Source organism: Thermobia domestica, chromosome 2, assembly GCF_964235325.1.
Source record: "Thermobia domestica chromosome 2, izTheDome1.hap1.1, whole genome shotgun sequence".
NCBI lineage: Eukaryota > Metazoa > Arthropoda > Insecta > Zygentoma > Lepismatidae > Thermobia > Thermobia domestica.
In genome coordinates, this window is record NC_137455.1 from 290,707,003 (window position 1) to 290,720,821 (window position 13,819).

The 13,819-nt window shown below is 36.0% G+C and overlaps 1 protein-coding gene across 2 annotated transcripts in view; it reads left to right on the plus strand.

Moving 5' to 3' along the window:
* Zwilch (zwilch kinetochore protein) overlaps positions 1–13,819 on the plus strand; it is a 145,061-nt gene that overhangs the window by 59,796 nt on the left and 71,446 nt on the right. For both annotated transcript variants that reach the window (XM_081748870.1, XM_081748871.1), the window contains exons 6-8: positions 3,729–3,972; positions 4,626–4,775; positions 9,822–10,050. In XM_081748870.1, coding sequence (XP_081604996.1) covers positions 3,729–3,972; positions 4,626–4,775; positions 9,822–10,050 — 623 coding nt within the window. The remainder of the gene's footprint in view (positions 1–3,728; positions 3,973–4,625; positions 4,776–9,821; positions 10,051–13,819) is intronic.

The following is a 13,819-nucleotide window of genomic DNA, read 5'->3' on the forward strand; positions in this document are numbered from 1 at the left end:
ATATTATTATTTTGTCAATTTTTTAGGTTGCAGCAGTCTTTTCTTATATTTTAATATATCTTTTTTTAAATTTAATTTACGGCAGTCCGTGTTTTGAAGTAGTCCTGTTGATCGTGACGGGGACAAATAGCCAAAATGCTGACGTCCCCCTTAAAATTCAATCAATCAATTAATAAGACAACATGGATGTTCCAAGTATTTGCGTCAACTAACGACCTTATCTGTCCTTTGTTTCCGCCGTAGATGTAAGGGAGAAAGTAAAGAATATATTATAGCGTTTTGTGCGTTATTAGCATGTTGAAATTAAACATTTAAATCAGTGTGTGCGAATGGCGAACTAAGGCAAATATTTATTACGTGCGATATTTTAATGTTGCAGAAATTATGTTTACTATATATTATTACTATATATTTACGTAAATATATATGTTTACTATATATTTACAAACTCATATAAGTAATAATTAGAATTGCATTAGAGATGTACAGGGTGGCCCAAAAGTAGGTATACACTCCTGCATTGATCAAGTATAACATTCTAGTTTATGGGTTTATTTGCTTCGGCTCTTTCGAGCTTAAGATGTAAATAAAACAAATTTAGAACAAATAATAAAGAAACTAAATCTACCTGATGGATAACAATAAGAAATGATATAAAATGCAATGAGTTGATCAGTACGGTACTATATACCTACTTTTGGGCCACCCTGTATATATTACACTCTCTAATACTGTTGAGTTAATGGGGGCACAGTGACTTGGTGGTAAAGTGCTCTCCTCTGGTGCGATGGGTCCCAGATTCGATCCCAGGCCATGTGAGTTTTGGTGGACAGAATCGTGTCCATGGGTTTTCTCAAGGTTCTGCCACGTTCGCATGCCACTAATTATTCGTGAACATTTACTCCCATTAATCATTTATCTCTAGCGATACAAAGCATAAACATATGAAACTAGAAATTCGATTTCCGTGTTGAGTCAAAGAAGATATTAATGCAAATCATTGCTAACAAACTATAGCCGTACACAGACTGAAATATGTCTCGGTTAATCAAACCGTGTAGTAAATAAGACCAACTTATTAGTCCGGCAACCAGAACATCTATTTTATATACCTTTAATTCTGCCCGAAGACCTATCTTACCTTTAATATTAAATATCTACTAAGGATCAGATATAACATACGCTACCAATTAATTTAGATCTTCCACTGATCATATAAACATCTCCATCTAACTACATTAGCTATATGACCATCAGGTCGGCCATAACCACTCACTTATTGGACAAACTGTATATTTTCGCCAATTTGAAATTATCATGCAAAATTAATATTTTATTCAAGTGAAAGAAAAAGTTATTTTCTTGCTTTGCTCTGAACGCTTTATAACAGGTGAGAAACTATTTTTCTTCTTTTGCACGCAGGTGTATTTCAGACAGACTTGCGCCGTCAACAATATATAAAAAAAAAAACACTCTTTATTGAACTGAATGTTTATCTTATTAGCGGAGTGCTTCAAAACAGCAAACATTTTTTTTTTCTTTTCTTGAGTGAAGATTTTGGCTACTAAAACTATTTTGTGTATACTTTTCATATTAGTGATTATCAACGCTTAAAAACCTTTTTAAATACGAAATTGTTATATTGACAGGCCAGGTGCAACGGTCGATCACTGACGCTTTATTATCTCAACTACGGTGGGAACTGTGCTTGTAGCCTGTGTGAATTGCAGACGAAATAGCCAATCTGTACTCTTTTCTATTAAACTATTTTATGTTGAACTAACATATAAAATATCAATTAGTTATGGAATAAATTTCTAAAGTTGGTCTGCAACACTTGCTCCACCTTGACCACGAATTCATGTTCCCATAGGACTAAAAGACGTGTTGCCAGGACTATTCAATATACCATAACTATATTTGTATTGATTATGAATATAAAATTTGTGAATTTTCCATAGCAAATCCTAAAAGACACTGCCAACCAAAAGCATTCTGTCTGGATATTTCCGGACATTGGCAGGAGCTAGAAGTTCGTGCTTGGCACAAATGAAGGGAGGCACGTGAAAGCTTCCTTGGAACGAACTTACTCGTATTTCGTATTCTAGTTCACATATGGCCTCGCTTAAGTAGTGAATAAATTTGTGGGACTACAACCACAGTACGCAATAAAGGAAGTGAACAGAATGTATTCTTCATAATTAACATTGTGTAGTGCGTCAGAAATTAGTGTTTTTACCCAACTCCCCCATACGTATTGTCCCCATTCACTATTGAAAGCCAAATCTCAAAGTGAACAGTGTTTTAGTGCATGTGATAAGAAGAATAACTACAAAGCCTATATTCTAAGTCTATTTATTTGCTATACGTATACCATATATTTTTTCTTTGTCGTATTAAGTGTTTCATATTTCAGAATTGGGTGCATAGTGTTATTCGCTTAAGCATTCATGTTTTATCAAAAAGGAATTTGTGTGTTATCAGTATCCTTTCTTTCACTATATATATATATATATATATATATATATATACGCATACATTCAATAAATAGGAATTCGGTAATTTTTTAAATTAATAGAAATTAAGGTATTTTTTATTTATTTGTGTGTGTGCGAAAACTTACGGAATCATCAGCTTGCCAGTCGTATATATGTATATATGTGTGCAAAGGTAAAATACAGTCAAACCTTGATTTCCGAACCACTGAGGGTACGCATGTCGTATCACTTATTTCATACTTTTGCGAATTTGCGCTTGAACAGGACGTGAACTCTAAACCAGGTTGTTATCAACTGTTTCTTTAGGAACTATTCTAGGGGTCAGTACCCAAAGGAGACGGTAGGTAGCAGCTACATCTAACTCTATAACTATTGCAACGATCCATCATAACAAAATTACAGATTTTGTTCATCATAGCAACCAACATTATTTTCCGAAACATTGCAATAAATATATATGGAGGTAATAACCAATCTCTCCAAATGCTCAATAGGGTAAAACGAGAGAATAACTCCCGCCCCAACCAGAGCCATCCGATTGGTGGTTACCAACTACGTTAACACTGCTCTGTCAACGTAAATATACCATAACTAATTTTATAACTAATATTCACACAGGTTTAATTTCCCCACCTTAACTACTGAAATGTGTTAATATGTATTTAAATGTGATAGCTTTCAACTGGATGATTAGTTATTGAAAAAAAAAAAAATGAGAATGGAAGCAGTTTTGGTTGTAGATCGTATAACTACAATGGTTGGGTGGAAATCCATAGCAGCGTTGTTAACGAATGAGACGCCATAGCAAACATGTTCTTCGGAATCAAATATTAAAGGAATTTTTAATGTTTAATATCTGTGTTTGCCTGTTTTGAACGAGGTAAACTCTGTAAACTTTAGGCAGGAAAATGTCTTGAACAGGCCTACTAGGTCTCTACATGTCTATATATATATCTTTTGCAAATATATACCCCTAAAAGTACGCCCGCTCGCAGATGCCCATCCATCCGGCAAGCGGATTAGTGGGACTCGAGTCGAGTCCAATTTTTCAATGTAATTACATCGTTGTATTGTACCTTAAGGTACTTAAAGAGAGCACTTTAAAAATATAAAAATACTTATTTAATAACGAGACTCATTCAGCATTTTTTATCGTTATGGTTATGTTTTTATTACTATTTTATAAAATATTCCTAACTATTTTTATGTAATTGTGTTTAATTATTGTAGGAAAGCCTTGTCAGTTTGTAACGTCTTTATCTCAAAAGAAGCTGAACTCCCGCCTACCATTCCTTTGTGGGTGATATGTGATGGGTCTGATAATGGGAAGACTGTACTTCTGGCTTCTATTTGGCAAGGACGTTTTGTTACTCGAGTGATAGCCACAGCCACTGAACGTATTCCTATAAGTGAATTAGAAGAAGAATTAACGAAACTGAAAGAAAGACATGCTAAAGTGACAACGGGACTAAAAGTAAGTGGAATTTTCAATATGATTGAAGTTACGTACAACATTTAATAAAATTCAGAAGTCATCAATGTCAGTTTACATGCGATGCAGATTGGGTGATTTATAATTTCAATGAAAGAAAAGACGGAACATTTAAATACGTTGTTGTGAATATTTCAAGCCTTAAAAGAAAATATCTGTTAAACTCATTAAATGATTGGAGATTTGATTCTTCCTCTTTTGTTCTTTCTTTCTTCACTAGAATACAGACAACTAGAAACAGAAACCTTAAGCCTAGCTTATTCGCAATACTCTCTCTTTCTGCCAAATTAAACGCATGTTCTTTATTTTGCTTTGTACCATCTAAAACAGCTATACTTTGGCATTGAAAGTCGCATTTTATATTTACATTATTAAAATACTTTATAATAATATATTTTCCTCAAAAGCGTTGCTTTTCTAAAAAGCAGTTTTATTCATCTAAAAGAGGTTTTCCTTATGTATCTTATTCTTAATTGATAATGTTTCGCAGTTTTGTTAAATCTATATTTTACATTTGTGTAAATAACTCATCCATTTATTTAGTCACTTATATTCTGTAAAGATATACGTATATCTTAAATTACATAAATCGTAGACATCTTAGAGTCGTGAATTTGTATCTTCATTTTTTGCAGATGGAAGTTGACATGTTTGCAGCATATGACATTTTAGGAATAAGAAATTTACCGGAGGATCGGAGTAATGGGGCCGTATCATTGGAATTCATGTGGAAGAAAATGAATCCAATTTTACAGGTTCCTTTCCTAGAATCCGAAGCAACTGTGGTAAGATTTTTTTTATTACTATTATTATAATTAGTTACAAAAGCTGGAAGAAACAGTAAAATGTTCTTTTTAAACTGGATAGTTCTGAAGTAAATCTTACTGTGACAAATAAAAGCTTAAGGATGGTGTAGTTGGCTGGTTGAATGGAGCTTAATAAGTTGGGTCTTGCTGTAACCCAACAGTAAGTGCTGTCTACAACATTCAGTAGTGCTTGTACCATGTTCAGTATATGCTCCATGCCGTTTAAATCTATATCAATCGAGGGCACCAAGGAAGTACCTGAAATTTCGTTGAGTACCTCGAACCTGTAGTGCTTTCCGTAGCTGATAGAAACTATCACTACCGGGGAATGTAACGATCATAAGTGGGTGAAAGGCCACCAGAAGTTTCGTACAGTCGCATCTGTCAAGATAGATTGTAGCCTCACTAAAGGTATTCTCCCCAAAAGAATATTCCATATCACTTCAGAGGCACCAACACCCACCTTGCTGACACAATGTATCTATGGCTTCATATGTTCGTCGCCTTTTCTAGATAACACTACGCCAATTTAGATGTTTTCTGACCCAAATAAGGCGCAGTATGCAGTGCTTGGGCTCTAAGATTGCACCCCCGTGGGTCTACGACTACCAGATCCCAAAGAGTGCAGTGTGCATTGTATTGTGATGGTGAGTATTTGAATATTGTGATATGTGGAAGAGTTTGCCTTTGTTGGTTGATATCATCGCTAGTTGCCGGTGATTGCCACTGTGCCCGTGCTGTTGATGCCTGTCTAGAGGTTACGTATTCTTCGTACACTCTTCCAACTTTTGCCCTAGAAAATACCGAAACAGCGACTTTTTCGCTGATAAGGTGACTCATTGTTCGAGCTGCGATTAAACGGCAATGTATATTCTTCATCCATCGTTAAACTACTGCCACACAGCCTAACTGATGTTGAGCCAATGTTATAACAGATAATGCGTTCGGCTTACACACTTTTCTCCGTGGGTAGGAACTTTTATTCTTCAATTTGTTTGAGAAATTTAGCTTAATCGTAAATTGGAAAGTAACACTGAAAGAAACAATTAATAGAAGGACGCACATTGAAAATGTTATTTTTTAAAATTTTGAAACTTCAGAAATACTTTATTCTTATTGTGTTTATTTGTGTAGTATCATTATAAATATTCAATATGGTTTACAATGGTACATGGCAAGATTTTTCTTTATCTTTCTTTCCCATGTTTTTCTTCACTTTACGTTATCGACGAGCCTTTCGAGGCTTGAAAGTTAAGTGTCTTCATTTTTTCTTATAAACAATCGTGTAACCAGAATGCAGGAATCTACATCCTTACATGGGAAGGTCCCACAAGTTGTCGCTCAAATCTGATTGCCACATAGCACATCTGATAGAGCATTTGAGAAATGAAAATAAGCAAAATTTAACGTGGTATGGACCAGAAGGATAGGAACTACGGGGCTTCAAAGTGTGAATATCCAAAAAATTATATCATGGAACTATGTACGTTTAAAATGAATATCTTGAAAACCGTTAAAGCAATCAAAACAAAAGTTGCACAATGTAATGAGAACAAAATGTCCTATCGAAAACCACAAACAGTGTTGCCAACTCAGCATAAAAATATGTTGTTTGAAATAGCACCATATACAAGTGTGCACAGCTTTAAAATGCACTATTATCACTAAACATAACAGTGAAGTGTAGTGGTACAGTGTTGTACATTGTTGGAGCTACGTGTGCTGAAAATGTTCAATGGAGAAGTCTTATATGTAGCGACAGATGGTAATAAAGGAATGCATTAGAAAAACCTGAGGGTTTCGCATTATACTTATGTAGCTCCGGTGAATAAGCAGACACCTCGCGAAAACAAAATGATACACGCGAGGAAAGAAAGAAGTGTTTTCTAATTCTGTAAATTGGTTGTCCAGATTATTTTATCAATATTTGGAAGAGTACTCTCTTGCTTTGTCTTTCGTGTTAAATGACGTATTCTTGTACTTCCTCTCCTACATACTATATGATTATGTTTGTACACTGTAATATTACCATATTCACATTGGAAATATAATTATTTTGTTACTACATCATTTCGTTATTAGTCGACCCGGATAGCCGTGTGGTATAGAAGGCTAGACAACCAATATATTAGGGATCGCGAGTTCCAATCCCGCCTCGGACATGTTTTGTTGTACTTTTCACCTTTCATTTCATTGTTATCTTTCTTTCGGATCCGACTTTACTTACAGGTCCCATCCTATATAGCTTCGGAGCTGACACAGGACGTAAAAATGACATCACTCGATTTCGTTTTTTAAATCCATCAATGTTTTGTGACACTGCTGACATTTTACTATATTATACTATCGATGGTATGCATTTGAACTAAATTCATAGTATGAGACCCAGTTCTTTTATTACCATCTGTTCTCACATATAAGACTTCTTCATTGTACATTTTCAGCACACGTAGCTCCAACAATGTACAACACTGTACCACTACACTTCACTGTTATGTTTAATGATAATAGTGCATTTTAAATCTGTGCACACTTGTATATGGTGCTATTTCAAACAAAATATTTTTATGCTCAGTTGGCAACATTACTTCTCCTATAGCAGCACTGTTTGTGGTTTTCGATAGGACATTTTGTTCTCATTATATTGTGCAACTTTTGTTTTGATTGCTTTAACGGTTTTCAAGACATTTACTTTAAATATACATAATTCCATAATATACAATATATATATATATATATATATATATATATATATTTGATATTCAAATTTTGAAGTCTCGTAGATCTCCTTCTGGTCCATAGCACGTTAAATTTTGCTCATTTTTATTTCTCATGATGCTCTATCAGATGTGCTAGTGGCAATCAGATTTGAGCGACAACTTGTGGGACCTTCCCGTATTAGAGAAGGAAAACTTTCTAGAACATTCTGTATATATTTGTTAATATAAGCTTTGATAGTAAATAATTTGCGATTTGAAAAAGAAAAAAATCTTCCATTGTCTCGAAATATTTATGTAATTGGCATGCTCCTCTTTCTTGCATGTTTTCTCTGCACTGATTCCTGATTCAGTGACATAAAAGGTAAACATTAGACATGAAATTAAACAAAATCTTACCTATTGTTTCTTTATTTGTCTTTTTATTTATGTATGTATTTTTAATTAGTTCAAAGGAAGAAACGCGTTTCTAGTAGCATTCATAATTGAGTTATTGTCAACCATAATTTTACCTGTCTGTTAACATAGAACCGAATTAGCAACACCACTGCCATCTGGCGATGGCACTAAAACGGCGCATCTGCTGTTGTGAACAGTAGTGTGTCACGATTGTAGATGGGAAGCATCGTCAAATGGCGCCTAAATTAAACTGGGAAAGGTATGTCATGAGCCCTTTCCATGCTCTCGTTTTTCCTACATACGCATAGTGAAACAATATCGGGAGAATGAGTTCACTCTCGGGCGACTACTGTGAAAACTATTGTGATATGTTACACAAACCAGAAGCCCGTGGGGAAATAGTCGCCCAAGAAAAGCACCGGAGAAGGGTTGCTAGGTAAGTGACATCTGCGGTGTTGTAGAAGAGAGGCAGCCAGGAAAATCCACTGACTCAACATGCAATGGGCCAGTAATTCAAGTTGGCATTTTCAGCTATGAGCATAGTCATTCATAAGCGACTCCGGTTGAGGTACCGCGCCGTACACCACCTGCCCCAACACCACACTGAGAACGAAGAACGAACTCTAGGAGACTGTATTAAAAGCGCCTGTGGGGTCTAAATGGCATGCATTCGTCACAGTGGACAAAGCTTACTGGTACATCCATCTTACTGCTGATGATCATATTCAGATTCTGACATACCCTGACAGTGGTGCTAGGGATCCCTGCAAGTTTGTTCGCCACTGCTGGGAAAGTTTACAGCATGAGTTTAGGTTATTACGGAATTCAGCAGTGCGAAAAAGTAGATAAAAACGTGAAAATGAATACAAGATACTTCCAAAGATCCATTATGATACCTCTCTTACCAATCGACATCCGATAATTATACGGTGCAGACGTCAACCAGGTGGGATCTACATATACAAGGCTTCAAGTCATACCACAAGCACATCAGAGTTTTTATCAGGAAATGTAACGAGAATTTGAAATTCATGTCATTCTGTTTCAAGACGTTATTGTGAAGAACCCTCATGCCAGTCCAATGGATTTCTGCGGCTTTCTCGTGCTGAAAAGTTGTCTCCAACATCGGCATCCACGCACCCTTGCTGGATGTCGATGTTGGGAAGTTCACAGGGACTAGTGAGACTAAATTCCCTTGTCCGTACTTCGCTGGAGTTCGCTCCAATAGAAATATCGATGATGGTCGATAGTTCATAGTACTGGGATCCTGTAGAATACTATTGGTGGTGGTGGCAAGATTTTGTAAGATGAGTACCCTTCAAAATCAGTTCGATACAAACCGAATAATCTTCCGTGTTAGCTCGGTGAATACAGTGATAGTCTTCAACTATTTTCAAATGAAAGAATTTGTATAATTTTTTCCATCCGTGAAATTCTACGACTTATTAAGGGCAAAAATGAGTATTTGGAATTCTGCTTTTCTTCTTTTCGGCCTAGCAGAATGAGACAGTTACCTGCTGCATCTTAACGTGAAATCTTAATCATATGAGCTTTCACTCGGAATCGAATCCAGTTTCTCGCACAACAGAAGGCAAGCGCGCTAAACTTTGGCTACGAGGGAGCCAAAAGATAGGTTTGCAGCTTAATACACTTGTTACGATATTAATTTTTAATTAACTATTATAATGTTACGGAAAGAAAATCAAGATGTACAAAATATAAACAATAAAACATTGTTCTTTTCTTACGTACCTTAAACCTCACGTTCGCAGTTGAGTCATTGTTCTGAATAAACCAGGTTTGCAGCTTTTGTAGGTCAAAAGACTCTCCTAAAGAGAATCTTTGGCCCGAGTGATTGCAGACTGTACACTTTTTCCACCTATGCTTAAAATTTCTTTTCTATTCCAAGGTTGTAACAGTATTACCTGGTCATGAAGAAAGTCGAATATCCACATTATGGACTGAGTTATCCTCACTGCAGAGGTTTATAAATAATTACACTGAAGGCGTTTCTGCGACTGACGAAGGTGCAACTGATCCTAATATTCTTCAAGACATCGAACGCCTCCTGCAAGATACTGATTATTATAAGTACTTGAGTAGGAAGGAAACTGAAGCAGTACAAGAATGTGATGAAGGTACGTTTCATCTGCTATTTATAGATTAGTTTTCATATTTCTGGAAAATACGAAAACGTACTGTTTCTTCTTTCATTTTCAAAACCTTTGAAAGTTAAAATTTCTAATGCTTCTTGAAAGTGCTTGAAATTTGTTGGAAGATAATAGTGAAATAACGATAAAATTTATATCTTCGAAACCTCAAGAGTGGATCTTGTACTTATTTTTCGATACAGTGGACCCACGAGTAACGTACCTCTAGGTTCGCGAACAATTTGGTTTGTAAACAATTTTTCATTCGGCATACGAACAATAATTCGAGGTTCGAACGCACACCCACGAGTATACCCACAATTCCACGCGCCCAGTAATGTTTTTGTGTGTTTACCGTAAACGTTATCTGTCAGAGTGTTGTATTTAAAAAAAAAAAAAAAAAATATTGAGTTGATCCATTAGGTCGTGCCATTTGGAACCAGTGGATACATTTCTTGTTTGTCTGTTGAACTAATCATATAATAGATCACTGAGTATTCTCTCTCATTGTTGACAATCTGTTCGCAATGTTAAGGCAGTTGTTGGATACGTTTATAATAGAAACCCGGTGACTTGGATACATAGAAACCGTCAATGAAGTTTTCCAACTGCTTATAGTTTTAGGAAAATGTGCCACGGAGAGCATTCGACAGGAACCAGAAAAAAATAATAATTTGTACGAGCCACATCTGGGGAAACAAGATAAAGAAGAATCTCTAGTCCCTCCCAAAGTAGATGGACGACTATAAAGTGCAGCATTACTTAGGTCAAAATTTCCACTTCGGAATCTGTCAAACCATTCTCAGGTGGCTCTTTCAGCAATAGTGTCCCCTCCATACACTGCGTAGATTTGTCTGGATGCCTCTGCTCACTAGAACGTTTGTCAATCTCGTCAGGAGAATGTGTCGGAGATGACCCTTCATTTTAACTTGTCACTTTATACTTCAGACCCTTAAAAAAAATTGATTACATCCAGCAAAACCGCAGTGTACACATTACTGATAACATAGCTACAATTTGGTATTCCATAGCACTGCCATCGTCACTGACGTCTGGCAAAAATTCTTAAAAATGAATGAATGAATCGAACCAATACTTTTCGTTCTCTTCCTGCTTTTTTTTCTTTCTTTTCTTTTTCTTTTTCTTTTTTTTTTTAGCTCTCATACTGTTTAATTTAGTGTTACTTATTAGTCTTTTAAAGAGACAGTGTTATTTTCATTCTATATTCTTCATTACAGAAAAGACTTTAAAAAATTCCATGTTTCTGTGTCTAGAATAAATTAATTGTGTTTACATTAATTTCAATGGAAAAAATAATAATTGTTTACGAACAGCGTTACGGAATGGATTAAGTTCGAAAACCGGGGTTCACTGTATATGTTTGTTTCTTACAAGACAGGGTACCCGGTGTAACACGCCCATTGTAATAAGATTGCACAGACGTAGAGAACATCGAAAAAGAAGCGATACGTATTTTTTTTTTATATCGGCCAAGAAGGGCATTGAAAAGGTCAAATAGGGGCATAAACGTGGGGTCAAAATAAGACTATGTGGAAAATATCGAGAACGAGAAGAGATGTCGGAAAAGGTTAAATGTACGAAATATTACCCATAGGCGACGCAAGGCAATGAGATAGAACTTACCCATGCAAAGAAGGCAGAACATCCAGAAATGGACCAATCACGTGTACAACATTGTCACAATGGGCTACGGAAATGAGCAAAGGGAGTGGCAAGGAGTAGGAAGAAAGAAGAAACGAAAACGGAAAATATGTGTTTTTGCTTTAGGTGCATACGTCGCCCGTATGCGAAAGAGACTTAGATTAATCTTAATGCACTGGGAATCTACACGCAGGAAGGATGCAAACGCAGTACTGCACAGTGAGTTGCATACATATATATATATATATATATATATATATATATATATCAGAACTTCAAGCTGAATTGTAGAAAGCACTAATAGATGAAGGAATGCAAAGTGATATGACGTAGTACATCATGGCACGTCCAGGACTGTAAGGAAAGAAAGAGCAAGTTGCTGTTGAACACAGAACCAGTTGTGAACAGTGACAGTATGGGACGCAGCGTATCCAATACGAACTGAATTTAGCATGCGAAGTTGCCAAACGCAAAGTGTAGAGCCAATAAAGTGTATGTGCATTTGTGTGTTTCACAGGTACTATCCTCAACAAGACAAGCAAGGCGACGTTCAACTGCTTGTGAGACTAAGTGGTGAACATTGGACAGCGTGATAGCTGGAGTGGTATTGGAGTCGCAAGATGGTGGACGTGGACTTGCAAGTGGACGTCGCAAGATGGTGTAATCGCGTTATTCGTCGTGGCTGGTGTTTATCAATACGAACGTGCTACTTGCATGCACTTCACTACGCTTTCGGCGCCCTACATCTCTCTTGATATACACCCTCTGTGTCTCCCACATGGTTTCCACTGCAAAAATGGTTGCTCAGTTACGAAAGAAGTCCTATCGTCCAAGTATAACTTAAAGAAAAAAAAAACTATTATTAACCTTAATAAGAATTTTATGAAAATTAAGAGACGGTTTTATTAAAAAATACAGTATGTGTGTTATGTAATGGTTCTCATTGTTCAACTATAGAAAAGGAATTAATTTGTTCATAATCGTTTCATAGTGGGTACAATAATGGGATTATATGAATTAAGGGAAATGTGTGAAATGTTTGATAAATGTGTAGAAAAAAATGATCTTATTTTACTTTTAGTCAGCTATGAAAAATGCAAAATGTACGGTCATTGGCATATTACGGTCTCTCAGACAGATAAAGTGCAAGGAAATGTGGTAGCTTTGATAGGAATTGGTTTAGAATCAAAATAGAAAATTAGGCCTATCTACCTACGAATTAACATTTGCTGCATAGGAGAAGTGAAAAATCTAGGTATTCATTACTCTATGCCAAATCTTAACATTTTAATTCATATGCAATTAAAATTTTTGTTATTTAAGTGCAAATAGCTGCATTACCGATAGTTTAATTATCACAATTAAGCTACATAAACCATGTAATATTTAAGCACAAATGTCTTTATAGCATTATTAAATAAACTATTGGTTGCTTTCAATACAGTATTTTAAATTCCATTGCATAGATACGTTTGTTACTTGTGTAACATTTTTATATTCCACTTGTAAAATCACTAATTTGTATATCTATCTAGTAAATTATTATTAGGTCGCCTCACAAAAATATTCACCTCAACAAAAATATTAAGAATATGCCTTTTAAAATTTTATTAGGTCATTTTACTTTAAACCGCCATGTTAAGCACATAAGTATACTAACGTAGTGTACATCCTCGCATACTACGTACTATGCACTCGCAGACTTGTGAACTTGGGCCTTTTGCGCACACTAAGTGACGTCAGTTCCGGAAATAAACGTACTTCGAATGCGCGCTTGTATCTTTTCGACACGGCCTGAGTCTCTTTCGCATACGGGCGACGTATGCTCCCAAAGCAAAAACACGTATTTTCCGTTTTCGTTTCTTCTTTCTTCCTGCTCCTTGCCGCCCTCTTCGCTCATTTCCATAGTACATTGTGACAATGTTGTACACGAGATTGGTCCATTTCTGGATGTTCTGCTTTCTTCGCATGGGTGCGTTCTACCCCATTGCCTTGCGTCGTAGTATTTCATACATTTAACCTTTTCCGATATATCTTTTCGTTCTCGCTATATTCCACATAATCTCATTTTGACCCCATGTTTGTGTCCCTACCC